The 26,782-nt window shown below is 40.1% G+C and overlaps 1 protein-coding gene across 1 annotated transcript; it reads left to right on the forward strand.

Annotated features, from left to right (window-relative positions):
• Window positions 1-5,237: 5,237 nt before the first annotated feature.
• LOC8051524 (trypsin delta-like) lies at window positions 5,238-15,754 on the forward strand. Its single transcript, XM_029989355.2, has 6 exons — window positions 5,238-5,399; window positions 9,282-9,373; window positions 9,438-9,516; window positions 11,674-11,863; window positions 14,370-14,503; window positions 15,578-15,754. Exons 1-6 carry the CDS (start codon window positions 5,238-5,240, stop codon window positions 15,752-15,754), a joined length of 834 nt encoding a protein of 277 aa, XP_029845215.1.
• The last annotated feature ends 11,028 nt before the right edge of the window (window positions 15,755-26,782 follow it).

A 26,782-nucleotide genomic window follows, 5' to 3' on the forward strand; every position in this document is an offset into this window, starting at 1 on the left:
CTAGGACCATGCCAGTTACCAGACATACCCCTAACCACTGTGAATGACGGGGGAAAAATACGTGCTCATCACTAGAAATTAAACTGCACTAATAGGAGAAACACGGCGAAAAATACTCCATCGTGAAGTTTGAATAAGATTAAAAGACCAAAAGAAGGACTTTCTTTATGCGGGCTGATTTTTTATTCAAAGCAACGTGAAAGCCAATATTGCGGTCGGTAATTTGCCTTTGCTAGACTGAATGTTTCTTAGACGAAGGATATTAAACATTAGTTTAAGGAATAGCTTAATGACAAATAATATGATGAGTGAAAACCAGGATTCGAGCGTTCTATTATTTGACAGTTTTACCCATGGGGCGAGGTACTCATTATTAATATTATAGTTTTCGGTGGATTTTCCAGAAGACATGCATGAAATAATATAGTTTCCCCCACATATGCTACTCATATATAACTAGGTTTCAACTTAAAAAAACAAAAACAATTTGATATTGCAATGTTTTTGTTGTTATATTTACAAATTGGCACTAAAGGACGACGTTTTATTAAACTTAATGACCATTTCTCGAAAACTCAGTATGCAGCAGATAGTTTTCGGAAATTTAATTATTATACAAATATTGATTGACAAGTTTTAGTAAGTAAAGGAGATAGATAAATAGTTTCTGAATGATGTGCATTGTCGGTTGAATTATCTGTAATGTGATGTAACATATCCCAAAGGTACACAAATCTCACGCATATAAATTCCTATTGACAAACTGATTATTCTGTCATGTACTTTATATTAGCAATATTTTCAGAAACTTGTTAATGACTTTAAAGTAGAATTGATTAAATACCAAAACGATTGTGCTATATTGCGGAAGTGTAGTAAGTTGGGCGAGTTGGTATGATGACATGATGAACAGAACAGCGCACACAAAGACAAGGACAGAGAAAAGGAACAGCGCTTGTGTGTCCTGCATGTTCCTTTTCTCTGTCCTTGTCTTTGTGTGCGCTGTTCTGTTCATCGTGCTACATTGGTTCAATCACAGCTAGGAAGTTAGTGTAACCCTATAGATGCAATTCATCACATGCGTATTGTGGTCAAATGGCCGGAAGAACATACGAGAAATCTGTTTCTGTATGGCAAAATAGTTATTACAGTTTTAAACTATATTTCACAATTTCTTCGGTTTTAAGTATATTTATTGGCTTATATTTTTATTTCGAGACTCCTCATTAAAAAAAAAAAGCGTTCGCATGAAGGTAATTGTGTTACACTTTGGATTTAAAGCGGTTAAAAAGAAAACGATAATTTCTACTTAAACAATCCAGCACATATATTATTCGAATACTCTTAGAACAACAGCGTACTATTATATATAAATATGTTTTGCGTACCTTTATTTCCAGTGGAAAGACCATAGTCCAAAAGTTTTTTTTTCTGCTGACGTTATGGGTATCGGAATTCAAAGTACATGCTTATTTATGGCGTTCACAATGAGTAAGTATATTATTGTAGCATATATACGGAAGTAAGCATTAAAAATTTGCTAGTGTACTTAAATATTAGACACGACTATTGCGTTCACATTCATGTTGCGTCTGAGGCTTATTGTCAACTTATTCAAATATGTGAATTTGTCGCATAAGCCGAAGTCGCAAACATAACGAGCGAATGAAAAAGGAGACGGATGTAGATTAAAAAAAGTAGAGATTGCGTCATGAAGGATTGCATTCATGTCTGAAAGAATCAGAAAAGATAATATAGAGTATAAATTTTATTTGAACAAAAAAGTTGAAACCTAACCGTCCGATGTAATAATGAATGCCATATAAATAAAAACACAAAACAGTAAAAGAACTTTCGATTTTTAAATGCAAAAGTATACGTATCTCTTAAAGATGTTAAGAAGTCACCTAAGTGTTTCATCTAGTTTTCTAGGTATTTAAGATATAAGTTACGCGCCGCAAAAACTTGGTATGTATATATATATATATATATATATATAGCGATAGGTATTGTGCACTGTTAGTTCTGAAAAACAATAAAAAGAACGAAAAAGACCAGTGTTGGGTATTTCCCGGAGGTTTGAAACGTATAAAACTGTCCTTCAGGTTAAGCAAGAGTATCTGTCACTCTGTTCGAATGGGTTAGGTGTACTTTCAACTAGAATAGTGATAAATACGGCTCTCGATGTTTTCAAATTAATACGCTGAAGTGTTTTCGCAATGAATATGAAGTGTCTAGTGGATTACCAATTCCCGATACAACGCTTGACCGTTCTGATTTGCCTGTCTGCTTGATTAACGTTTGGCTCTCCTTCAAAACTTGTATTGATTAGTTCAGGCTTAACATTTACGAGAATACAGCATTGTCTTGTTAATAGGAAACCTCTACTATCTAGAGCCCCACTATAGAGACAAATTATTCGCGAACAGTTCCGCCCCATTAATGTTAAAAAGCTCAGTCCGGAATACGAGCAGTTAGCCCAGGAAGAAAATTAATTGCTCTGTGAATTTTGTTCTGTTATTATGAAGAAATATTTTATGAAGATTTCTCTATGACATTTGTATTTTTCTACTTGATAGTGAACGCTACGCTCGATGCACTCTTGGTTTTAAGTACAATTTTGTTTTCCCTGTTACTCTCAAGCATATATTTGCATTTCTTTTTAACCTGCTGAAAGTGGGCGTCCAGTCCCCAATGACGCGCCTACAGCTCCTTTCTGATAACCTTAGAAGTGATTTAGACTTATTTTCACCCCTCCAACGTTTTAAATGAACCTTGTCGGCCGCCTGACAAACATCCCTGTTCCGTTGTTTGATGCAGTTTTGTTTATTTACTTTTACCTTTCCAGAATTACGTCCTGATTGTTTGTTTTTCTATATGCACCTCTTCTTTGATTGATTTTCATACATGCGGACTATTATGGGCTCGAGCTGATTGTGGTCACATTAGGCGGAATAAATTCGATAATTTCAATTCAATACGCCATGTATCTTTAAATACAAGAAAATATGAGTGAAGTGGTGACAGAATACACTCAGGGTTTTACTTTTGTTTGTTCTTTGGCACTGTTAAGAAAGTGATGTTTTCATTTGGTTTATTCACACAGAACTGTACATTGCCGCTAAGTAGTATAGCTGATGGTGGGCTTTAAACCATTTGAAAAACATCACTGAAAGATGAATATATAATATAGGGTGCTTGTTTTTAATTCATATATCCATACCAAAAAAAAAAAAAGGAAGCCGTGAAAGGTAGAAGAGTGCGATTTGTGCCGGTGAGTTATACGGCCAGTAGGTATATTATAAAGGGCTAGTCGTCCCGATTAAGCGAATAATTAACTAGAAATTGGTAATTAACTATTTAATTAGAAGAAAACAAAACTCACCATAAAATACCGAGCATCCTGAACTGGCGAAATATCTCGTCTACATGCGAGACATCAGGGCCGGCATGCTAGAAAGAGCGCCTCAGCTGAAACTTGGTGAAGGAAAGCACTGCCAAAGTCAGGGCACGAGTTAAGCGGAACTCAAAACGCGTCTCAACACGCTCGGGCGCCCCAGCCTTTGCAGTGCTATCTCCCAAACTCAGCTGAAAAGTTGGTTGGGTGACCTTCCCCCACCAATTCCTCCACGGTAAACTTTTTTTTAATAAAAACATATTTATATACACCAGCCAAAAGTTTAGTTTTCGGTGACATAGCAAATATGGGGTCAAAAAAATAAATCAGGGCAACGCTCTTTCTCTCGTGAGTTGAAACGTGGTGGCGCCAGTGCTCAAATAGCTCCCAACCACTTGCGGTTCTGAACTAGGCGGAGGGTTTCGCAATATTTGCAAGTAAATTCTACACTCTTTTTTTAGTTTCTTTTTTTTTTACGGTAAATGGTTGCTTATGCCTCTGTGAAGTATAATTCACTCTCATGGGGAAACAATTATGCTAAAACAAAGTTAAAATATACCTGGACCGTAAGTCTTCCAAAGCTGCCCTACAACTAGCGCCACTGAGTTTGTTGCCAAACAAAAATGGAGGAATAGTGTCCGCAATAGCACTCTTAGCGAATTAAAACAACAACAACAAATCTGTTCGAATGAAAATCAAGCACCATATATAACTATAAAACAGCTGTATATAAATAGTGTACAAAGAAGTATTAATAAAAATAGCAATGGATTTAAAAATATAATATTCGTACGTTTTTTTTGCGTTCATGTCAAATGGGCCACTTGCCCCTTCCTCTTTACTATTGCCCACAATCGTTGATGTAATACTTCAAAAAATCAATATTCACCTTTCCCACCTTTAGGATAAAGGCAGACGTAGTAAATTAGTTTAATTTAGTGGCGGAACACCTTTTCCTTGCAACGGAAGCGTTCACAATAAGAATACATAGCTATCTTGGTGAACTAAAGACATCTCGCAACATTTTCTACTGGAAAAAAAAAATAAGTACACTGGTATATCCAGACTGTGCCCGGCTTCACATAAACCATAAAGCTTACTACGTTTTTAGTCGTGTCTATATTAGGAATAAATACAGTCCTCATACGCATGAATATAATTTATTTCGGGTATCAACAGTAAATGTACAGTAGTTGATGAGATATGTATGTACAACCTCTTCTAAACTTCTATAAATAGCAGATTGAAGGTTATACACAAGAGCGTTTTGACCGTTGTTCACCTCTTTCCGTATTATGATTACGCGAGACATATATGACGACGTGGTTGTCCCAGTATAAGATTTATTCACGTAAGTGTATGCATATTTTAATTGAATGTTCAAACCTCAAGTCAGCTTTCGGTATTTATCCATGGCTAGCAAAATTGAAGGTTACTCCCAGGCTCTCAGTTGAAAACATAAGCCTTACCAGTCCCTCAACCGCGTAAAAGATATTTATAAAACCTTTAGCAAAACCAGTATCTAAATCTTTAACACAGGTACTCAAGCTTGTTTGGTTCTAGTCTGACTAATATTTAATCATGTGTCGCTTATCCCAAACAGGACATTTGCTGTGAGTTCTAATTTACCGATTTCGAGTTTAAATTCTTCTTTGTTATTGAGGTTTATTATTACCCACGGTAATGTACGTCATCTTAGCTAGTTTCATTACCGACATAAAATGCCGTATAGCGACATCGTTGAGCGGGCATTAACGTCCCGAAATGTGTAATCAGTATACGCTGCATTAAAACTGAGCCAACTTCGCCGTTCATAAGCACTTAAAATAAATCGATGATGATGATGATGATGGTAATAGCGATCATGAATATTTGTGTTCTTATTTGTCGGGTAGCTTGTGGTGCAGTTTGGCCGGACCGTAACTGCGGTAGAAGACAGTTGAAAAGCAGGCCCAGGATTGTTGGAGGGAGGCCGGCAGAAGCGCGGGAATTTCCCTGGATAGTAAGCGACTGCATCTAATCTTCTTAAATAGTTAATTGGTTGAGGTCAGCCTGACCAGTTGTACAGTTTGTCGCTGTTTCGTTATTCGCGCAGATACGACTTTATAAAAATTGCACATTGCATGCATATAATTTAGATTGAGATAACGTAAAGTAAATGTCCCATACTGTTTTCTTAAACTTTACAGCTTTGTTTGTAAAAAGCCTTGAATGTTACACTAAAGCTGTTTTTGCAGGTGAGTTGTATGGCCAGGGGGAAATGGTATATTAGGATAATCGTAACGACCACTCATGTGATTAAGCAGCGTTTCTTAATTAACCTTTTAATTAGTGAAAATTGCCATATGGTTTCAATTAGAAACTTGATGAGCGTCATCCAAGACCATTACATCAAGATTTTTTTAGAAATACTTTGAACGAGTGGGAAGCATAGTGGCGCTGTAAAGGTACCACTAATGCAGCCGGTGCAAGGCTGCAGCTTTAAGAGGAGGCGGAAAACTTACGCGGCCGCTTTATCGCACCGGTAGCCTTGCTCGCGCTACACGTGTGGTATCTTTAGCGCACTACCACGCTTCTCACGCACTCAAAGAATTTCTGAAAATTTCTGATTTAGTGGTTTTCGATGACGGTCAGGAAGTTTTTAATTAGAACCGTACGTCTATTTTAACTAATTCAAAGGTTAATTAACGAGTTTGACTTAATTAGCCGACGGATTGTTACGATTAGCCCCCTATGCTATGTCCACCTGGCCATATAACTCACCTGGACATGCTGCATAAGTGCGGCTTTCACGTTGTTTTTTTAAGCAATTGGTAAAGCGTAAAAGAAATACTTGTAATGAACATCATTATAGGTATTCGGAATATAGACGCTTTACACACGCGCCAGATGAGGGCCGCCATTGCTGACCTTCCCTTGTCTTACCGAGCTACCGATTGGAGCGTTGACGAGCCTCAACAGATAATCCACAGAGGCCAAAGCTGACGAGAAACGCACAGTAGAATCTAACGTGACAATAACATGGCCTGCAATAGTAATGATGATGTGAAGTGAACGGAATAAGAGGAAACTAAAACTAAAGGTCGATTATGGCGGCGCCCATGCGCAGCTGTTGCAAAGCGTCTATAAACTCCCATAAAAAAATGCAGCATCTATCGGCATTTTGAGCATGCAAAACTTCGTAGTGTGTTATTTGTTGTGATAAGAACCACCAGGCAAAGAATTTTCAAGATGCTATAATCCACAATGTGAAGCAAGTCGAGCATGATTATTAAATGACCTTTCCTCAAGGTAACCTAAAAAAAACGCGATGAACACTAGAAAATAAAACATTTCGAAATTACGTTGTTGATGCAATATCGACGTATTACAGAATATACAAAACAAAAGATCGGGAATTATATTTTGCATTCGGTAGTATAAAAAAATGCGATTTTAATTTTGATAAAAGTGTATTCTGGGTCAAGTTTTGAAACAATTTTGGGAGCAAATAGTCTTCGGAACGTTTTTCAAGTCGTGAACAATTGAAGCAACCAAGCTGAGAGCTGATATATTTGCTGTCGATAAGGGACATATAATGTATCCTCGATAAGGATAGATAACTGGGCGAGTTGGTGAGAGTTCATGTTGAAAAAACAGCGCGACTAGACGAGGACACAGAGACGAAGAGAACACAAGACAAACCGCTGACTATCAACTGGTTTGTATTACAACTGGTTTGTATTACTTGTGTTCTCTTCGTCTCTGTGTCCTCGCCTAGTCGCGCTGTTTTTTCAACATGAAAATGTATCCTTTTCACTTATATGCATCTTCGATTTGCTGATGTAGGCGGATCTTTTGAAACAATGTCGTAAAAACAAGTATTAGGACCAAAATCTTAGAATGTTAAGAAAACAACAATCGAACTTGACGATGTTTTACAATCTTTAGCAAGCTCTTCCCTGTGACCTATTTGACATTTCATATACTATAAAAGCACAGTCGGCTCTTTTGAACTATTTTCAAAAAGGCTATGATCTATTTTCTAAAAAGATCTGCGGCCATATCAAGTCGGATATTCTTATTTATTATTAAATACACTTTCTTGGGGGGAGTGCCGTTCAAGCAGTATTTTCCAGTAGCTTCTTGCGTAAGGCATGATGAAGGACTAAAAAACGCAACCACTGACGTCATTCCAGAGTATCTCCTGTCGTGGGAAAAATGATTAACTCTATTTTTTTTTTCTGACAAAAGAAAGGTGGAGCAAAGTGGCTTCTGAGATTCTCTATTTATAATCATCACGCAATCAACGCCCTCTGAGCATTCCCAAAGGCGCGAGATTAGGTTGATACGCTTCCGATTTTCCTTATAAAAACCGGCATCGAAGATCGCCACATACCCGTTTTTGAATGATTTAGCGCAAAAGTCAGAAAGCGGCGTCGATCGTGGGACAGCCAATCGCGAGCGATCGCTTTTCGCGCAGCAAGGGGGCTGACTGGTCCAACCAAGGGTGGAATTATTTAAGAATGTGTGGCGATTCTCGAGCGAAAAGCGATCCGCCACGATTGGATGGCCCACGTCCGATTGCGTCGTCTGGGTTCTGTTGCAAATGGCGGAAAAACAGGCGTCTCGCGATCTTCGATTCCGTATTTAGTAGAAAGGTCCAGTGAGAGATTATCTAATCTTGGACTTTTTATAGAGGTTATAACCCGTATATTTATTTATGACCGTAAATTGACGATGAGATAATTTTCTTTTAGCTTGGCTACGGCATTTGGTGTGTTTGGGGACATTTTCGAAATAAACTTTAAAATGGCTTATGAGTTTGCAAGGTTGGTCGTACTTTCTATTTTTTAGACAAAATGCGAAACTCTAACTTTTTGAGCAAGGTTTGCGAATGTTTTCAGGGCTTTATCTGTTGCCTATTCAAGATAGACTAATACATTTTAGTTAAAGAAAAAATATATTTACTGGCACTTTTTATAATAAACGAGTTTTTATAAAAAATGGTGTCACACCCGACTAACAGAGACTGCAGAACATATTTGTTTATTTTTTAACATTTTGTATTGGTCTAAGCATTGTATTGCTTATCAGTACATACTACAGTCATGTCTCGTCAATATGGACCCCGTTAATATTGATACGCCGCTATATAGACACCACTGTCGGGGAAAAACTGGGAAAATGCATGCATTTTGTCTCGTTATTATAGACAACCCACATTATGGACTATTTTTTACGGAAACCGAGGTGTCCATATTAACGAGACATCACTGTATTGTAACAGGAAATATTTTGTTTGTGTGTTTTCTCTCATTTCTGTAATTGCCAAATAGGTGCCAGAATTTGGTGTTTGGGCACCTTCAGATTGCCGAATATAGAATCGGGGAAAAATGCTGGAAAATAGTATCAAAGTGTATTAAAAAAAACAACAGAAAAAACATTTAACTGACGATACAAAAGGGGACAATTAGAAATTCCCGTCAATCCCATGTCGTCCTTTCCCTGTTGGTGATATCGATATAAGATGTCTCGCTGTTGGCAGCAGTGGTGTTCTTTGTCTCATGAACCAGCCTCGTTTATCGCCTTTGGCCCCTTCGAATCGCAGTCGACGGTTAAAACGGTGGTTGAACAGGCAAACTACCATATAACTATTAATAGGCCTATATTAAGTGTAAACAAGCACGTGCGCAGCCACGACATGATCTTCACAAGCCTCACCAGGCTGAGTCCAATTGCATGCCACCAGAATCTGGTCAGCACTTTATCCCTCGAGGCTAGTTCAACATTTGTCGGGGCAGGAGCCATCCTGACCGGTATCTGTTAGGCGCCTCTCGGTCGTTTCAATTTTGCTTTGTTCTTGACTGTAGTCGAGGTTTCGCTTTATGTTTTCCAAGTACAGGTATCCATCCAGTGGGCACAAGATAGTCATTCCTGTGGTGGATCTATTATTTCGGCAGACGTGGTTCTGACAGCTGCGCACTGCCTCGGAAAGTGAGCATTGTTTTTTCATCAGTAGAGCAGGGATGAAGTTTAACCGTCCTATTTTGCATTGCAGACTGATACCCAGATTGACCAGAGTTCAGGCTGGATTTATAAATCTTAAGAATACGGGACCCTGCAAACAAGTTCGATTTGTAAGCAGGAGAGCCGTCATTCGTTTCTATGAGTATGCGCAACGGACGCTTATGAGATTAGTTTGTTTCATCACCTGCAGATAATGACCATCCGATCTTACTGAACTAGCTTGAATACTAGAATTATGTATTATGAAATGCTCTAAGAATATCATCATAATAAACAAAATATACTTATTATTACTTGACCCAGTTGTTTTCATCCAAGAGCATATGAGATATCTGAGGCGCGGACCATCTACGAATGCGGCACCACATCAGCAAAGTTGTTTCTACGTGTGAAAAAAATAAAATCGAGGGCTTTTTTCTAAATACGTAATTACACTTGAAAAGTATATGGATCTGAGCATAACTGAACTAACGTATTGAACAGGCATGCTAACGGTGTTTAGTTTTAGTGAGTGGAAAATATGTTCTATCGATACATCGATAACCAAGTGCAGTTCGTTATATATGGTGGACGACACGAGTATGTTTTTCTCTGCGGCTGATGCTGATACACTGTTATGCCAAGCCAATTCTACTCTTACCGAATTTCCGTTGTGGTCTGATACTAACGGCCTTATGGTAAATACAATGAAGTCTAAAGCAATCTTATTTAGATAAAAAAATAAGCCCACTTCAGTAAATTACACTCTCACACTAGGTACGTCGACAATCGAAACAGTCAGCCAGCATAAAACTTTAGGCGTATTTTGTTTCAGAGAATATGACGGGGGGATTGTAATGTAAATTATTTAACAGCTAAAATTTCTCGGATCGTTGGTATTGTTTCTCGTTGTCGCAACGTTTTACCACTCAACATTAAACTTAAAAAAGCACGGGTCCTCCCTTGTTCCCCCACAAACTACAACTTACAAACTTTACATTACAACGTACCACTTGTTTTAAATAAATGCCTCACAAACAACATAATCATATACATGATTAGAAAACGAGACTTGCGCTCTTATATCTTCGTTGTTCCCTAACTTAGTGTTATAATGTTTACAAAGTTCCGATTTTTTTTTGTTTGTCTTATCAAATGTTACGCTAGTGCAGTGTTGCGCACTACCAAGCTGCTGCCATGTAATAAGGGTCCCAGACCCAGTCAAGCTATCTTAACAGCTTGTTGTCTGGGACTCCTTCCAGTGTTTCTGGAAAATAAAGCTTTGATTTGGTTTGATATGTTTATAATGCAATTAAATGCAAAGGTGCAAGCGAGCTGGACAAGAATGACGAAAATAATTAGTTTCGTCACTCTTGTCGAGCTCGTTTGCACCTTTGCATTTAATTGCATTATGATCATAACCTTAAATTGCCAGCTTCACCCTTGTTGGTGTTAGACTGGTGGCCGCTGATAAAACCCGTGTGCTCTACTGACGTCTAACCCCTGGTTCGCTCAGTTGAAAGAGCGCTCCGCCTGTAATGGAGTGGTCCCGGGTTCGATGCTCGGACCAGGCGGATTTTTTCGGTCGCGCACCAGTCACCTAGCTGTGTTTGGAGATTTGTCTTTGTCCTTAACCCCTCTTATTCCCCTTCTCCAGGGATTATTTTCGTCATGTTCTATATCTTTTTCTTAAATATTATTATTGTAAAGCATCTTCATTTTGTTTTTTACCATTTTTGTGAACCACCTGAGACTGCGTGGAGAACTAGAAGAAGCAAAATTGGAAGGGACAGAAACAGAAAGACAGAAGGCGCCGTCTCAAATTTTTAAGGCGACGCCTTCTGTCTTTCCGTTCCTGTCCCTTCCACTTTAAATTCTTCAAGTTCTCCACCCAGTCTCAGGTGGTTCAAGAAAATGGTAAATCTACAGCAGCTGCCGTTCGCCATGGCAGTCTTATCGTTATTCGATGTGTTGCTTATTAATGCGTTTGTTTTTATTCTGTAAAGTTTTAATTTGCTGATTACTCGCACAACGCTCTGTGCTAAGGCTTTCGAGGCATTATTGCAAAGTGGTTCGATAAAAAAAAATTGAGAAGCGCGCATGCAGTAGTTTGAGATTCCATGAACATCTCTTTGGACCATGTTGTGTAGTCTTCACTAACAAATATACGACCGAGTACTTGTGGTCAGAAGCCAGTTTGACCAGGCTGATTTTTATGGTTTTTTGTAAAGCTTTAAGTTAAAAACTATAGCTGCGATTTATTAGAGCGTGATGTTTTTACATTTCAGGCGAGCGAGTTCATTTTGCACGAGGATTATGAACCTCACCCCCATTACGCCAATGATGTGGCGCTCATCAAGCTATCTCGTCCATTCAACTTGGAGAAGAGCCATGGATATATTGGAACGATTTGCCTTCCCGAGTCGAGTTCCATGGCGAATAACATTCTGGTCGCCGGATGGGGACGACTTTCACACCGTAAAAAGATTAGAAATATTTTATAAATTAAACAAATATTAAAGATAATTAAAATAGTGCCAGTGTTAACACGCCCTGATGATAAAAAAAAAGTTGTGTCAATGGGTCCGATGTGACCCCTCATACTGTTGACCGTTTCATACCTTGCCGTTCGTCCAATGTGTATGTAAGCATGGCACGCACGACGGATGTTGGAGCCAAGCGCGAGATGCACCTTGTAATTCTTTTTTTAAGGATAGGGAAAGAACAACGACACGTAAATTCAGCAGAGTCTGTTTGATCCGTATTGTGAAAACTGCATGAATAATAGCGCCGCGAGGGAATGGCGTCGGAAGTTTCGGGAAGGTGCAAGACATTTCCATGATGAGAGGTGTAAGGGACGTTAGGTAGTCCGTCTTTCCCGTCCCTTTATTTTCTTTTTTTAGGTAACGCTAGGGAGGAAAGGTCGTGTCGACTTCTTTGAGGTCGGTGTTCAAACGTCGGTGCAACATCATGTTATGCCACACCGTGCCTCATCGTGTTTTTGAAGTACATAAACTAAACGCAATTTCAGAATCCCCAGGTTCCACTCTCCGATAATGCAGTTATTATAGCTAAATACAAATGGCTATTCAGTAAACGCCCCAGATAATATTACACCAAAACCAACATGCAAATTTCTTCTGCTGTTCTGCGGGGTGACGCGGTATGAATTTTCTGCTTTACTAAAAGTCGAGTGGAGATTTTGAAAACACAATTTAGCATGTTTTTGCTTGTTTTTTGGCTCGTGTGAGCTTCCCCAGCCTTCATTTAACACCATCAAAGTTTTTGTAACCCTTCGAGAACAAGCTCTGCTGTCTCCCTATTAAATCTGGAATCACGTTTTCGCTGTTTGCAATAGAGTTTCGCAGCCTCTTGGATCAGATTTAGAAATTAGGTAACTTTTATAAAATTAAAGTGAGTTCTACTAAGGGTTGCTACAGTCCGTTGCAACTCAAGAAGTTAGGGCGAGGGAAAGGAAAGCCTTAGGGGGTTGGCAGACGGACCGCTTTAGAGGGAAGGAGAATTTTCCCTCTCCTCTCCAGTGTTCCGTCTGCTTCCTTCTCCCCGGTCTCCCTTTCCCTCGCCCTACCTTCTTCAGTTGCAGGGGACTAGAGTTCAGTTGTGTCTAATAGTGAGTTGAGTTAGCCTTTGTGCGATACTCTTTTCTTGCAATTGCGAATTCTGCTCCCGTCGCTACAAAAGAGCTCTCGATTTTTTTTCCCCTCACGGGAGACAGAGCGTTTGTGCCGTGTATTAATGCATTTTTTTCTTGAGCAGGACAGAACTATCGAAGAGAGAGGTTGTTGTAAACTCTTCTTTCGGCCTTTGCTTCCAAATGTTTGTACGTTTCAGGGTGTCGTCACAAAGTTTACAGGAAGGTACCACATAGGTTGTTAGAGACAGCACGGGAATGTAACTTAAGCATGCATTCTGTCAGTAAAGCACATATTTGACTTATATCTGAAACGTATCAACGTACATTACCATTTATAACAAAAAAAAAAAAGAAATCTAGTAAAGCAAAAACAAAAAGAAAGTCGGTTCTCAACTAGAAAAAAAAGCAGCTGATTTTTTTTTTGATAATTGTTTCGCGGTGGTATACAACCGAAATATTTTCCATCGCTCTACCTAACGCTTTTCAGCCTTTTTTTAAGATATATTAATATCTGCATTTTTTTTATTTCACGTACCATACTCTCCGCCATCTGACAATGAAGTATTGTGCAGATATTTGAAAAGTCGGGACATGAATTCGTTCAAATAAAGTGACGTAACGTTACACCCTTACCTTACGAGACGTCACGTTGCCACTTGAAACTGTGACGCAATCACTTCATGTTACGACAGCTCGCGTGACGTCATGGTGTAACGTGAAAACAAGTCTTACCGTGACTTCACGTGACGGTTGATGTCTTTACAGCTAATTCAAACTTTCGCTTCTTAAATACTGCGTTCCAATTGAGATAGTCGTTGATGCCAGTTTCTTGTTTGATATTAGCCAGTAGCATTTTACAATTGCGATAGTTTTGTGCAGGACGTTATAGTCCTTAATCCTTGACATTGCTTATTTCTTACGGAACCACTATTAAAGGGAACCGGAAGCGGTTTTGAATTTGATTAAAACACTTGATTCTTTTTAATCCGAATCCAAGCATCACGAATATCACAAAAAGTACGTTTAATGTCGTTTTAAGGTCAAATGATGATGATATTTAGATTCTTCAAAAAATACTACGCCAGAAAGAAGCATTACCTTATTAGGAGATACCGTTTCAGCTTCTTTTTAAGTGAAGAGTGTACTGCATCTCTGTCTGTTGTTCTGGATACTACAACCTTATAATGACGGCATTAATAACCCAACTGTTTTGAGAATTTTTTAGCGCCTGAAGAATTTCGTTTATCTATATTTGAAAGATAGTTGTATGTAGAATTTTCTACCTGACCCAACCGATTTATTGTGGTGTCCTCGTTTTGCTTGTCTCAGATGGCCAGTTTCCTGATTCATTAATGGCTGCAGTAGTTTCCCTCCAAACATCTCAAATATGCACTGAACACGACAAGACATATAATCATTCAATTATGTTCTGTGCCCACCGTCCAGGAATCGATGCGTGTGTGGTACATACAATTTAAATACTGATTCTTATTCTCTACTGTTGAACTTGCGTATGTCATAGCACAGATATACAAAAGCAAGTGCTACATCCATAACACGACATGCGCTTTTCGCTTGTGGCTGCGGGATCACTACGTTTAATTCTGTTTCTTTTTTTAGTTTTAGGATCCTTGAAGTGGTAACCAATGTGCTTTTAAATATTTTTGCTGGTCGCGCGTTCGCGCCATATGTCGGTGTCACATGAAGAAATTTTCTCAAAAAGCGCGTCGGGTGTATTTGATTAATACGTTAATACTAGCGTTATTTGATTAAACTTTGCGGTCACGATAGCTATAATGCTTTTCTTTTTTTTTATAATTTCGATAACGTCTGAAGATAAAGGGGGGGGGGGGGAAGGGGTTCTGCCCAAACTTGATATTATGAGAACGATTTTTGTCGGTTTCAGGTGGTGGCACACGATGACCCATCTGGTGTGCTTATTTGAGTATTCGCTTCCGTGTTGACCTGAAAGCTAATATTCTCGTCTTACTGACTTGAAAAACTTCAACTCATCAAAACAAAAATTAGATTAAGAATAATATTAGCACGAAATAAATATTGCAATTAATATTTACGAAGGTTAGGGCAATGTTTTTTTTTTATTATTTGAAGTGTTATAACCTTGTGGCAACAAAAAATCCCTTCAAGGTTACGCAACTGACAGATTGAAAAAAAAAAAGAACTGACAGCGGTAGGCTTTGTTGCAATGCATAAAAACTCATGTGATTGCAGGTTGTGATAACTGTTTTACTAGGGCCTGTTGTCAGATGAACACATATATATTGTTTACTTGTATTGCTATCCGAATTTGCGCAGTGAAATATTTAGGTAATTGCCAAATGAGAAGTAAGTTGAATGTTACTTCTCTCTAACATACTAATTAAACATTACGTACCGTCGTTTCTTTCGGATCGTCTGACATGTATTGACGTTTTATCACCTGCTAAGTTCTGTTTTCATTAATAGCTGCCTTGTAGAACAATGCAAAGCTGCAAGGATATATTTAAAGTTTTAGATGTTTATTTCATTGATTCCAGGGTGATTCCGGTGGCCCCGCATCTCAGGAAAAAGGAAATGTAGCTGTCCAGGTCGGAATTGTTTCATTTGGCCAAATTTGTGCCAACGGAACTGGATACTATGTCAGGTTGTCTACCTTCACAAGCTGGATTAAAGATCACATGATTAAGCTGGGATATACAGTTAAATCGGCGTAATCCAGGCAAAATAAAGACAACGTTCAAAATTTCATGACCTGTTTATTTCAACCGCAAAGATGTTTTTTTTTCATTTGTTTTATTATTATTAAAACAGTGTTTCCGGATATTACGTTTAGCGACTAGTCAAAGTTCTAAAATTGTTCTAAGCTACAATTTGTCTTATGTTCACGTGTCGTGATAATTTTGTCTTCTTGTAATAATATGTACAGTAAGCACGAAATGAAACCCGAACGCCGGAACGCGTGGCCATCGGCACGGACTGCTCCACCTGGAGGGGCCATGAGAATTAATGAAAATGCGCCGGGGTGCGAGGATGCAGGTCCTACTAACATGACCTCGACCCTAGCGCTGCGCATCTGGGACTTCCGCGTTTCGCCGGTGGCGCGCTGTAAGCGCCGTCACGTCCGATACACAAAGCGTCGTCATTCGCTTTGTGTAGCAGATTCCCAGCGATATCTCTTCCGCGCTATCAATAATTATTTCTTTGTGTATCGCAAGGGCGAAGTAAAAGTTGAAACATTTCGTGCACAGAAGACCCGCAGTGCTTGATGACGTGTCAACGGAACCACGCGGAGGCTCCGGTGAACAACGTGCCACGCGCGGTTTCTGAGAAATAGTGAAACGCTATAGACGCGAAATAAAATTCGTTTACTGGCACTACCATATTATCTATAAAAAAGAATTGCTGCAACAAACCGACGCGGATGCATCAGTTTTTATAAGGCATGCGCATGTTTTCGTACAAAGTTATCAGTCGATTCATATAAAAAGCAAGGAATTACTCGGTGACGCTCTCTTTGGTAATTACCGATATGCCAGGCGTATCCATTCCGGATCGGAATAAATTCATCACCCTGTCTGAGCAGGGCCTATCACGAAGAGCTATTAGCCCCGTGACGGAAAGCGTCGCTGTGGTCGGCCTTCCACGATTGGCCGAACGCTGACTATGACGTCGGAAAGGGGATCTATCATCGACGGAAATAAGAGGAATGAAAGAACTTTAATTTTGACGGTGTTGGCAGTGTTCCTTTGGAGCGCAATGATTTCAAGCTTCCACCATGCTAATAACAAACACCATCGAACTTGTTGTTTGCAAGGTAATGACGTCACAAGGGGGAACCGTAGGAGGGCGCCACCAAAACATCTCGCCGCTAATAGCTAGGTTAAATGGTCGCCCGGTGTCGACCGGGCGACAGTGCGGCGACTCAAAAGCCGCCCCGAGTGAAGTGAAGCCGCTATATCCTGGGAAAAGTGGCGCCATTCATTGTTGTAGAAATGCTCGAGGCACGTGCCACGCGCCACTTCTGGGAAATTCATGGCATCTGAAATCTTGCACAGTGGTGCGCTGTGCCGCCATAATCTTCTCAAGGGCTGAACGTTGCACGTGCCTTGTGCATCGACGAACCTTGCGCTACTTTTGAAACATGAAGGGGCTTTACCGCTCATTCACACTGGAAGCGGATCCGCGTTCGCAAAGCGGTTGCGAACGCGGTTGTATAAAGATCCAGTATAATTGCACGCGCACCTGATGTCATCGAGTGCGCGTGAAATTGTACAAGATTTTTATACAACCGGGCGTTCGCAACCGCTTTGCGAACGCGGATCCGCTTCCAGTTTGAATGAGCGGTTAGAGTAACGGCGCTTACAGCGCACCACCGGCGAAACGCGGAAGTCCCAGACGCGCCGCGCGAGGGTTGAGCACATCTCAGTAGGACCCGTACCCTCGAACTTCAGCGCATTTTCATTAGTTCTCAGGGGCCCTCCAGGTGGAGCAGCCTTTGTCGATGGCCATGAGCTCCGTCCTTCGGGTTGCATTCCGTGCTGACTGTACTTGAGACCGTGCAGCGACACCCTCTCCATTAAGACAAAGACAGAAAAAAAGTTCCTTTAAAAGCCATAAATAATATCAAATAATGAAATCTAAACAAGTCCTAAATCTATAGGACCGAAGGTATCCATGGCTTGCTCGACCTCTTCGCATGTGACTATAGCTATGGCCGTTGAGGATCAGTATTTTTTTTTTCGTGATTTCTTTCTTCTGCAAGATGTTTTTTTTTATTGGTGATGCGTTGAAAGCCGTAATTTAGGACTTGGTTTTCTTTTTCTTCCTTATTTCCTTTGAGCAGAAATATTTTGTCAAGTGTTGACCTTGAATATGCTTCACTAAATTTCTGAATCACATGCTTCAAAATATGTTCCCCATATGCGTAATATTTCGTGAAATATAATGAGCACACACGAGAATTCTGAATGAATCAAACGCAAGAAGACTGATAAAAAGGAGTAACTTTAAGAAAAGAAGAGGAGTGGATATTCCCAGTAAAACCTGTGTTCTTTCTCCGCACAAAGCCATAATTTACACAGCCTATTCTAGTAGTTTTATTAGGTGATTTAGCTTGGTATAGGCATTTAAGGAGGGCTTAATTTTCCCTTTCTGTTATATCTGTTTTCTTTCTTTTTCAGGCTCTTCCTCTCTTTATTCCACTTTTCTATTAACCTGTTTCTGATACTCTACATTAAATTAACAAAAACTCTTTATAGGATCGGGATTTATGCGATTGAAATAACACATATTAACTGTTTTGTTTGTTTGTTTTTAATGTCCACGTAGCACAACTTCTTCGGTTGTCATCTATCGCAGTAAATAACAAAAGATAAACAATAAAAGCTAAGCAAAACCGGAAAGCGCGAAATAAAATAAAAATAAACAAAGCGAAGCAAAAGCCGGGACCCGCAAGTGCCACGGGATCTCGAACTTGCCTTATGGCGTCCTCCGCGAGAACACGACACCCAGATTGATCCTTGGGGGGTCTCCGGTCGCCGCAACCACGACCGCAGCAGTTACGACGGGCGGACTCGCGGTTCGGGATCTGTTCGAGCCTTCGAGGAATTCCCCCCACTCTAGGTGTCGGGTGACGGGTGTTGACTTCGGAGCCGTTTGTTTCAAAAAGATTAAATAAGAAAGATAAAAAAAATACAATTTTGTTAACAGCAGTAGGGACAAGGGACAATGTATGACATCAATTTTCCCGCCAAATTTAGCGGGGAAACTGATTTGGTGTTTAGTTCACGTGACATAAATTTTCCCGCCTTATTTAACGGGGAAAGTGAACTGGTGTACAGATCACGTGACGTGAAATTCCCTCCAACTTTAGCGGGGAACCTGAATTGCTGTATAGGTCATATGATATCACTTTTCCCGCCAAATTTAGCGGGAAATTTGAATTGGTCAACAGGTCGCGTGATATCAGTTTTCCCGCTAAATTTAGCGGGGTCACTGAATTGGTGTGTAGGTCCCGTGAAACTGACGGAGGGACGGACGGACTGACATAATTAGGGAGGGGGGGGGGGGAGGGGTTGCGTTTAATAGCATTCTATGCTTAAAACAATGGTAATGTTTAAGCTGCGACATGACACGTGGATTTTTATTTTATTTACTAGAGTTACGTATGAAGTGTAAGAACGTCTGATCTGCGTTTTTTTCTTCGTTGTGATGTAAGCTGTTTGTGGGCATAATAACTAAGTAAATAAATAAATAAAAAACGTGACAGAAGAGCGTTCCGAAAAACGGTTACACGCCCGCCAAATTCAGAAGTGAATCCTGCAACCCCTGCTGCACTGTCACAACACCCCCTAGAAGACAAGGCCATAGCGCTCTGACAGGTTACGTCACAATGGCGGAGGAAGGAAGTCCATGGCGCAACTACGTGAGAATACGCTATCGACGTGAAAAAAAATGATCCTTGACAAGCGGCGCGGTGGTGTTCGTTCATGCGCGTTTATCCGACATTAATATACGTTTTAAAGGCGCAGTCTTGTACAATTTATTATATATATAACATAAACGTAATATACAACGCGCTTCCAAGGTTGAGAGTACCAAATTTATATTTATGAGTATCCCCGTAACCGCGGGACTACGTGCAGTTCCGCAGCAACCCACACTTTTCGAAAGGACCGGCTACGATGCTGCCAATGCCACATGGCTCCGATCCTGGTAAATTTAAGTTGTGCGTGAGCTGCTGACTGTCTGAAAAGGAACGCTGAGACATCTCAGAAGGGAAGGAAACCGAAAGGAAATCCAGTCATTGTCGCAGGGAGCGCACACCAGCAAGAGATGGGTCGACAACGTTAACCGCTGCTCTCGTGTGTGGTACTTTTGAGCCTTGTTTCCCGTCGTATTTCTGTCATCACCGTAGTCGCGGTTTTTTTTTTTTTTGTGTTCGCTTGGATACTACGGCATTTACGTGGATTCGTGAAACAAGTCCTGCTACGGTTCGAGTGACGTGTGACAACTAGCCAACGAAGACTCTGGTCGATTAATCGATAGCCTTCTCTCGACAGAGAGAGGCTTGGAGTTCGTGTTCAAATGTGTTCGTCACGAATATTGTGGGACGTATGGATACGATCGACAGGTGAGAAACAACTTATTTACGGGCTTTCTTGGTCATGTAGGACGCAAGTAAAATGCTGATCGTTTTTTTAATCGCATGATAGATTGCAATTTTGTTCTTTGTCGTTATTCGTAGGCAGTTGCGTCGACATTTGTAAATATGCGCGGTAATCTAGTTTTAACTGGAAGGTGAAAAACAAGTTTGTGTGATTATTGAAAGTGCGTTGTTTGTGGTTCTGTGTTTATTTATACTAAGGTTATTGTATTGCCTTTACCGCGTTTATACTAGAATCTTAACTATTGAGGTAATAGTATTATTATATACAAAATAAATTATGTTTTGTTCTAAGACAGCTCGAGCCCATAGGGAGAGGTAAATTAGTAGACTAAGTAGTACGTTTAGTACCCCTGCCACACGGAAAAGTTAATATATTTTCATTCAGTCATATAGGATTTAATCAGCTCGCGGTCTTGAGTGAATATACGAGCGCCGCAAGCGGATTTGTCGACCCCATAATGTCATTCGATCGACATTACATTAATTTTGTCATGTGGCCGGGGTATGATGCAAGAATTCAGTGACTGCACACGATAACGTCACTTACATGATCGTGAGAAACACTTGTCTTGCCTTGTCCGCGTTGACTACGTCTACCTGATTTTTAACTGTTCTGTTTTGCTGTTTCCAAATCACTGCGTGTCTCGCCATTTTGTCGAAGTATTTCTGTATAAAATATGCATTCCTACAACAATAACTGCATGACTTAATGTTTTCGACTTAAAACAATCACATTTTTCTATAGACGTCTTATACGCATACCTCGTGCCATTTCGTACCGATTATTTAGCGGTGTAATATTTTGCTCGTGTAATAAAATGTTTTCTATACCCGTTGCTATGTGCAGCTTTCATTTTAGCTAATATGACACGCGTATGTGACTAAAAACGCGTTACGACGGTCGATCCACGCGCGTTGCCTTCGCTTCGACGCGCGCCCCCGATGGCCTTCCTTTGCGACGTCACGAGAAGAGCGCTACGGCCTTGTCTTCTAGGAGGTGTTGACTGTCATCGCACAACGCATCAGAGGCAGGTTTCACTATTTCGCCAAGGGGCGCGGTGCCGTCGGGGCCGAGATGCGCTCCGATTGGAAACCGAAACTTATAAACCCGTCGAAATTGTGCGGTTTTGGAGAAAGCCGTAAAATACCGCGCGTGCCTTCTATCGTTCTGCAATTTGTTGATTTAGTGTTTTTCGACGATTCTCGGCAAGATTCTAATTAAAAGCATGGCCTTAAACTCAATGCGGAGGGCAAGTTCGTCTGCTTCTTGCGCAGGGGGTAGCGGTGACGTCAGAACGCCGAGCCCTGATTGGCTGATCGCGACCCCCTATCTGAGCGTCGTCTGCTCCTCTGCAACGTCGTCTGCTCGCCACGTCGTCTGCGTCTCTCTTACCTTTCCTGCGATTTTTGGAAGCGCAGAGCAGATTCACGAAACGATCTTACGGCAAAAATGTCCGTAAGACAAAACTTAAGAACAAATTCGTATTCACGAAACGAAAGTTTCGTAAGTTTTGCGCAGGTTACGACGAAATCCTACGACAGCTCCGAAGCTGTCTTACGCACTTCTTACGATAAAATCAGCATGGCCGACAGCGTCGCGGTCGCGACGACCCACGGACGTTTATTTTTCTACGTGCGCTTCTCACGCGTCCCGACTTCAAGCAGCAAGAAAAAAGTAAAAAGTACTTGAAACACACCACGACGAACAAGAACGCTGGATCCACAAACACCCGGGAAAAGCTCCAACGGCCACGATTCTACCGAACGCGACCAAGCGAGTTCAGCAGTTAGGCTTAGCAGGCACTCTGCGACTCGGCGACCGTCTGCCCACGACCGGCTGGCGTGCTGAATGGAATATGCCCGCGCGACCCTTGTGAACCCCTCCCGTATTATACTTTGATCGCTGACCTCAATTTTAGATTAAGAGGTCAATTTCTTCCTCTTGTTATCACCTTGTTTCCCGAGGCAACGGTGATTCTCGCCGGTGAAAAAGCGGTGAATCTCTGACAGACGCAGGAAAGGTAAAGCAGCCATCGCTTTGACGTAAAGCAGACGACGTTATCTGCGCCAACCCGCCAACGCCGTTAAAGAATGAGGGGTCTCGCCGCACACGAAAGGAGGGAAAAAGTATTTGGGAGGGAACTTGCGGACACTAACACGCTCACTCTCGGTTCTTCGCAAACAAACCTCGGCGCCTCGGGACACCTCGCCAGTGAGTCCTTTGACTTCCCTCCTTGATGCGCGTCTGCTAGTTGTTAGACAGAAACAACGTACCGCTCGCTTTATTTCGTCTGCCTTCTCTGAAAGGCGAAGTCGAGCTCGCTCGTAATGCACTTCCGAAAGTCGCAGGAAAGGTAAGACTGACGCAGACGACGTTACGAGCAGGCGACGTTGCAAAGGAGCAGACGACGCTGAGATAGGGGGTCGCAACCAGCCAATCAGGGCTCGGCGTTCTGACGTCACCGCTACTTCCTTTCTCATGCGCAGAAGACGAAAATAAGCCCACTTGCGAGGCGTATATTTAAGAACTTAATTTACGAAAATAATTAACAAATTAATTATCCCGAACTTTAAAAATTTTCCCGAATAGGCCCCTGGCCTAGAACCAAAACGACACAAGCCTTTATTTTTTGCTTTGGTGCGACGCGTGGTTTTTGCAATATGGACTTTGTCCACCTTTCGTGAAATACCCTGTATATATTCGTGTGTGTGTGTGACGTTCGGTAGTTTTACCACCGAGAGCCAAAATATTCGTCGGTGCCAGGGTCTCAACTCTGGGCCTCGTAATATCCGGTCGGGTCGGCTAACCACTACACCACGTTTCGTTTGGCGTTTCCAGTGCTTAATAGGACTGGAAACGCCACTTTCTGGCGTTTCCAGTCCTATTAATGCACAAGATACAAAATGTATCCAATCAGATGTGTTCTGGAAGCACACGCCGCCGCGTGGAATGCGGAGTGGCGCTTGCTGGAACATGGCACCTGCTCCTCATTCTGCTCCAGAATTCCTCGCACTGTTTGTCTCGTCACTTGTACTATCGGGTTCGAATGAAATGCGAACAGTGATGGAACTTCACGCGCCCCACCACCGCAGTGTGAAAGCTTAGGTTGTGCTGGGCAAGGTTCAAAGACACCAGAATAAGACGGATTCCCTCGCAGCTCCCATTTCTCCACCCCGCAGTTTTGTTAGTTTCCATAGGCCTAATAGGAAGGGAAGCATTTGCCGACGTCCACGCGCTCCAGTGTGCGCATTTCATTCGAACCCGACGGTACATGTACCATTATTGTTTATGAGCTTCGGAGAGACGTTATCTTCATCTGCGAAAATCAAGGTCACGTAATGATATATCATGGTCCCTTTCATCATCGTGTGTCGTCTCCAAAGAGGAACTAATCGAAAATATGCAAATGAAGGAACCGTACATTATCGAATATGTCAAAGTTATCAGGAAAAAACCACAACCAGGTTGCCACGGTTTCTTTTTTTTTTTCTTGAATGAATTGCGATGCTGGCTGTTCGAGTACGCACTAGTTGCGTAGGGTGATGTCAGCGGGATCAAGAAATAAAGAATGTTTATTTCCACAACCATTGTATATTAAAACAAACAGAGCTGCAGTGTTGAGTTCGGTGTAGCTGTAATGTACGACTTGGATATCAAATATTAAAAATTTTGGTAATTAGCTAGTCTTTCAGCCTTTTAAAATTATTTCTTGATGTTTTTTTTTTAAGATTCCATTATACATTGTAGTCATGCGAGCTGCACCCGTAATTGATATTTTTTACAGCGATCTTCATCCGGCTTGAGTTCTCTTTCTGAATTATCTTAAAATTAACGCTCTTTGCGAATCTCAAATTTTTAATTGACTACACCAATAGATTAAACAAATCAAAGGTATAATGAAGCTCATAATACCACGTTTGTTTTTTTCAGTGAGTTTTGATATCTGCAAAAACATTAGAATACATATGTTACTTTAGTACCTCAAACGAAAATTCCGTTCGCAAAACAAAATATGCATTCCAACCGGTTAAAAATTGCGAAACACAAGTTGGGAGGCATTTTCATTTGCAGAAAATATAGGTTGAACAGCTGTGTTCCTCGAATTATAATTTAGATAAAATAGCTTTAAAATAACATAACTATCTTTCAAATGACACCTGATTTTGGGTGGCAATTAAACGAAAAGGCTGGTATTCGTAATCACGAGACCCTTTAATTAACTTATTTTTATTCCAATTTTCTTCAAGAAATTGACTTGATGGGAAAATGAAATTGTTAAGCCCTGTTCTAACTGAACGTCTATTTAATCGGTTCGATATTATTACACACTTAGTATTTAGAATTTTAGTAACTATCCAACATTAATAAGACACTTGCATCGTAACAATTAAGATTTAAGAGGAAATAGCTCAAACGTAATCAAAGAACTTGGAAGTCAGGTCTCGGCAAAAATTATTCCAAATAAATGTAAGTAGATTTCTGAATCCCTAAAATCTAGAATCGAAAACATGGTAAAAAAAACTGTCAATTTCGTTAGCAATTACAAGTTCACAAGATTACTGCTAGGACCGTGGCAGTTTCCAGACATGCCCCAGTGTGAATGACAGGGGGAGAGAAATATATGCTCATCACTAGAAAAGAAATTGCACCAATAAGAAAAATGCAGTGTAAAGTACTCCATCGTGAAGTTTGAATAAGATCAAACGACCAAAAGGGGAGCTTTCTTTATGCGGGCTTAGTTCTTATTCAAATCAACGTGAAAGCTAATTTTGTGGACGGTAATATGCCTTTACTTTTACTCAACTGAATGTTTCATAGACGAAAGATATAAGACATTAGTTTAAAAAATAATTTACTGCCGGATAACATAATGACTGAAAACTAGGATTTCAGCACTTTATAATTTAACAGTTTTAGCCGTGGGGCAAGATACTCATTATTAATAATATAGTTTTGACCGGATTTTTCAAATAAATACATGCATGAAATAATATAGTTTCTTTCACATATGCTACTAAAATATAGCTAAGATTCCATTAAAAATCAATATTGCAATGTTTTTTTGTTGTTATATTTATGAATTGGAACTAAAGGACGCCGCTTTGTTAGAGTTAATGGCCTTTTCTCGAAAACTCAGTATGCAACAGATATTTATCGGATATTTATATATTATACAAATATTGATTGACAAGTATTAGTAAGTAAAGGCGATAAATGAGTAGTTTCCGAATGATTTGCATTGTCGGTTAAATCATCAGTGATTTAAAATATCTCAAAAGTAAATAAAACTCACGCACCTAAAATTCTATCGACAAACCGATGATGCTTTCATGTACTTTATATTAGCAACATTTTCAGAAAATAATATAATGACTTTAGAGTAGATTTTATTGAATTCCGAACGAATGTGCTACATTGGTTCAATCAAAGTCAGCAAGCTAGTGTAACCCTATAGATGCAATTTATCAAATGCGTGTTTTGGTCAAATGCACGATAGAGCACACGGGAAATATGTTTCTCTATGGAAAAATAGTTATCGTAGTTTTAAATTATATTTCACAATTTCTTCGGCTTGAATTATATTCATCAGCTTACATTTTTGTATTTTTGGGACTTCCCAGCCGTTAAAAAAAATAATAAATTTCTACTAAAACAATCCAGCACCTATATTATTCGAATACTTTTAGAACAACAGCGTACTTGTATAACTCTATGTTTCGTTATCTTCATTTTCAGTGGAAAGAACAGAGTCCGGCAGTTTTTTTTTGTCTGCCAACGTTATGGGTATTGTAATTCAAAGTACATGCTTATTTATGGCGTTCACAATGAGTAAGTATATTATTGTAACATATATACGGAAGTAAGCATGAAAAATTCGCTAGTGCACTTAAATATTAGACACGACTATTGCGTTCATATTCTTTATGTTGAGTCTGAGGGTTATTGTCTCCTTATTCAAATATGTGAATCCGTCGTATAAGCCGGAGTCGCACACATAACGAGCGAATGTAAAAGGAGACGAATGTAGATTAAAAAAGTAGAGATTGCGCCATGACGGATTGCATTCATGTCTGAAAGAATCAGATAACATAATATACAATATAAATTTTGTTTGAAACAAAAAGTGCAAACCTAACCATCAGATGTAATATATGAATACAACATAAATACAAACATATAACAGTACAGGAACATTCGATTTTTAGTGCCAAATTTTACGATACGTATAATTTGGCACTAAAAATCGAATGTTCTTGTACTGTTTCAAAGATATTAACAAGTCGCCAAAGTGCTTCAACTAATATTCTAAGTATTCAGAATATAAGTTAGCTGCCACAAAATCATGGTATATGTAACGATAGGTATCGTGCACAGTTAGCTCTTTAAGCGAAGAAAAAGAAAATGAAAAAAAAGAATGTAAAACGTTCAGGTTTGAGTATTTCGCGGCAGAGTCCGAAACGTATAAAACAGTCATATTTAACGGTAAGCAAGAATGTGTGTCACTTTCTTTGTAGAGGCTAGGTGTACTTCTAATTAGAATGGTGACAAACACCGGTGTCACTGTATATCACT

The sequence above is a fragment of the Ixodes scapularis genome, unplaced genomic scaffold (genome assembly GCF_016920785.2).
Source record: "Ixodes scapularis isolate PalLabHiFi unplaced genomic scaffold, ASM1692078v2 PGA_scaffold10__122_contigs__length_95168666, whole genome shotgun sequence".
NCBI lineage: Eukaryota > Metazoa > Arthropoda > Arachnida > Ixodida > Ixodidae > Ixodes > Ixodes scapularis.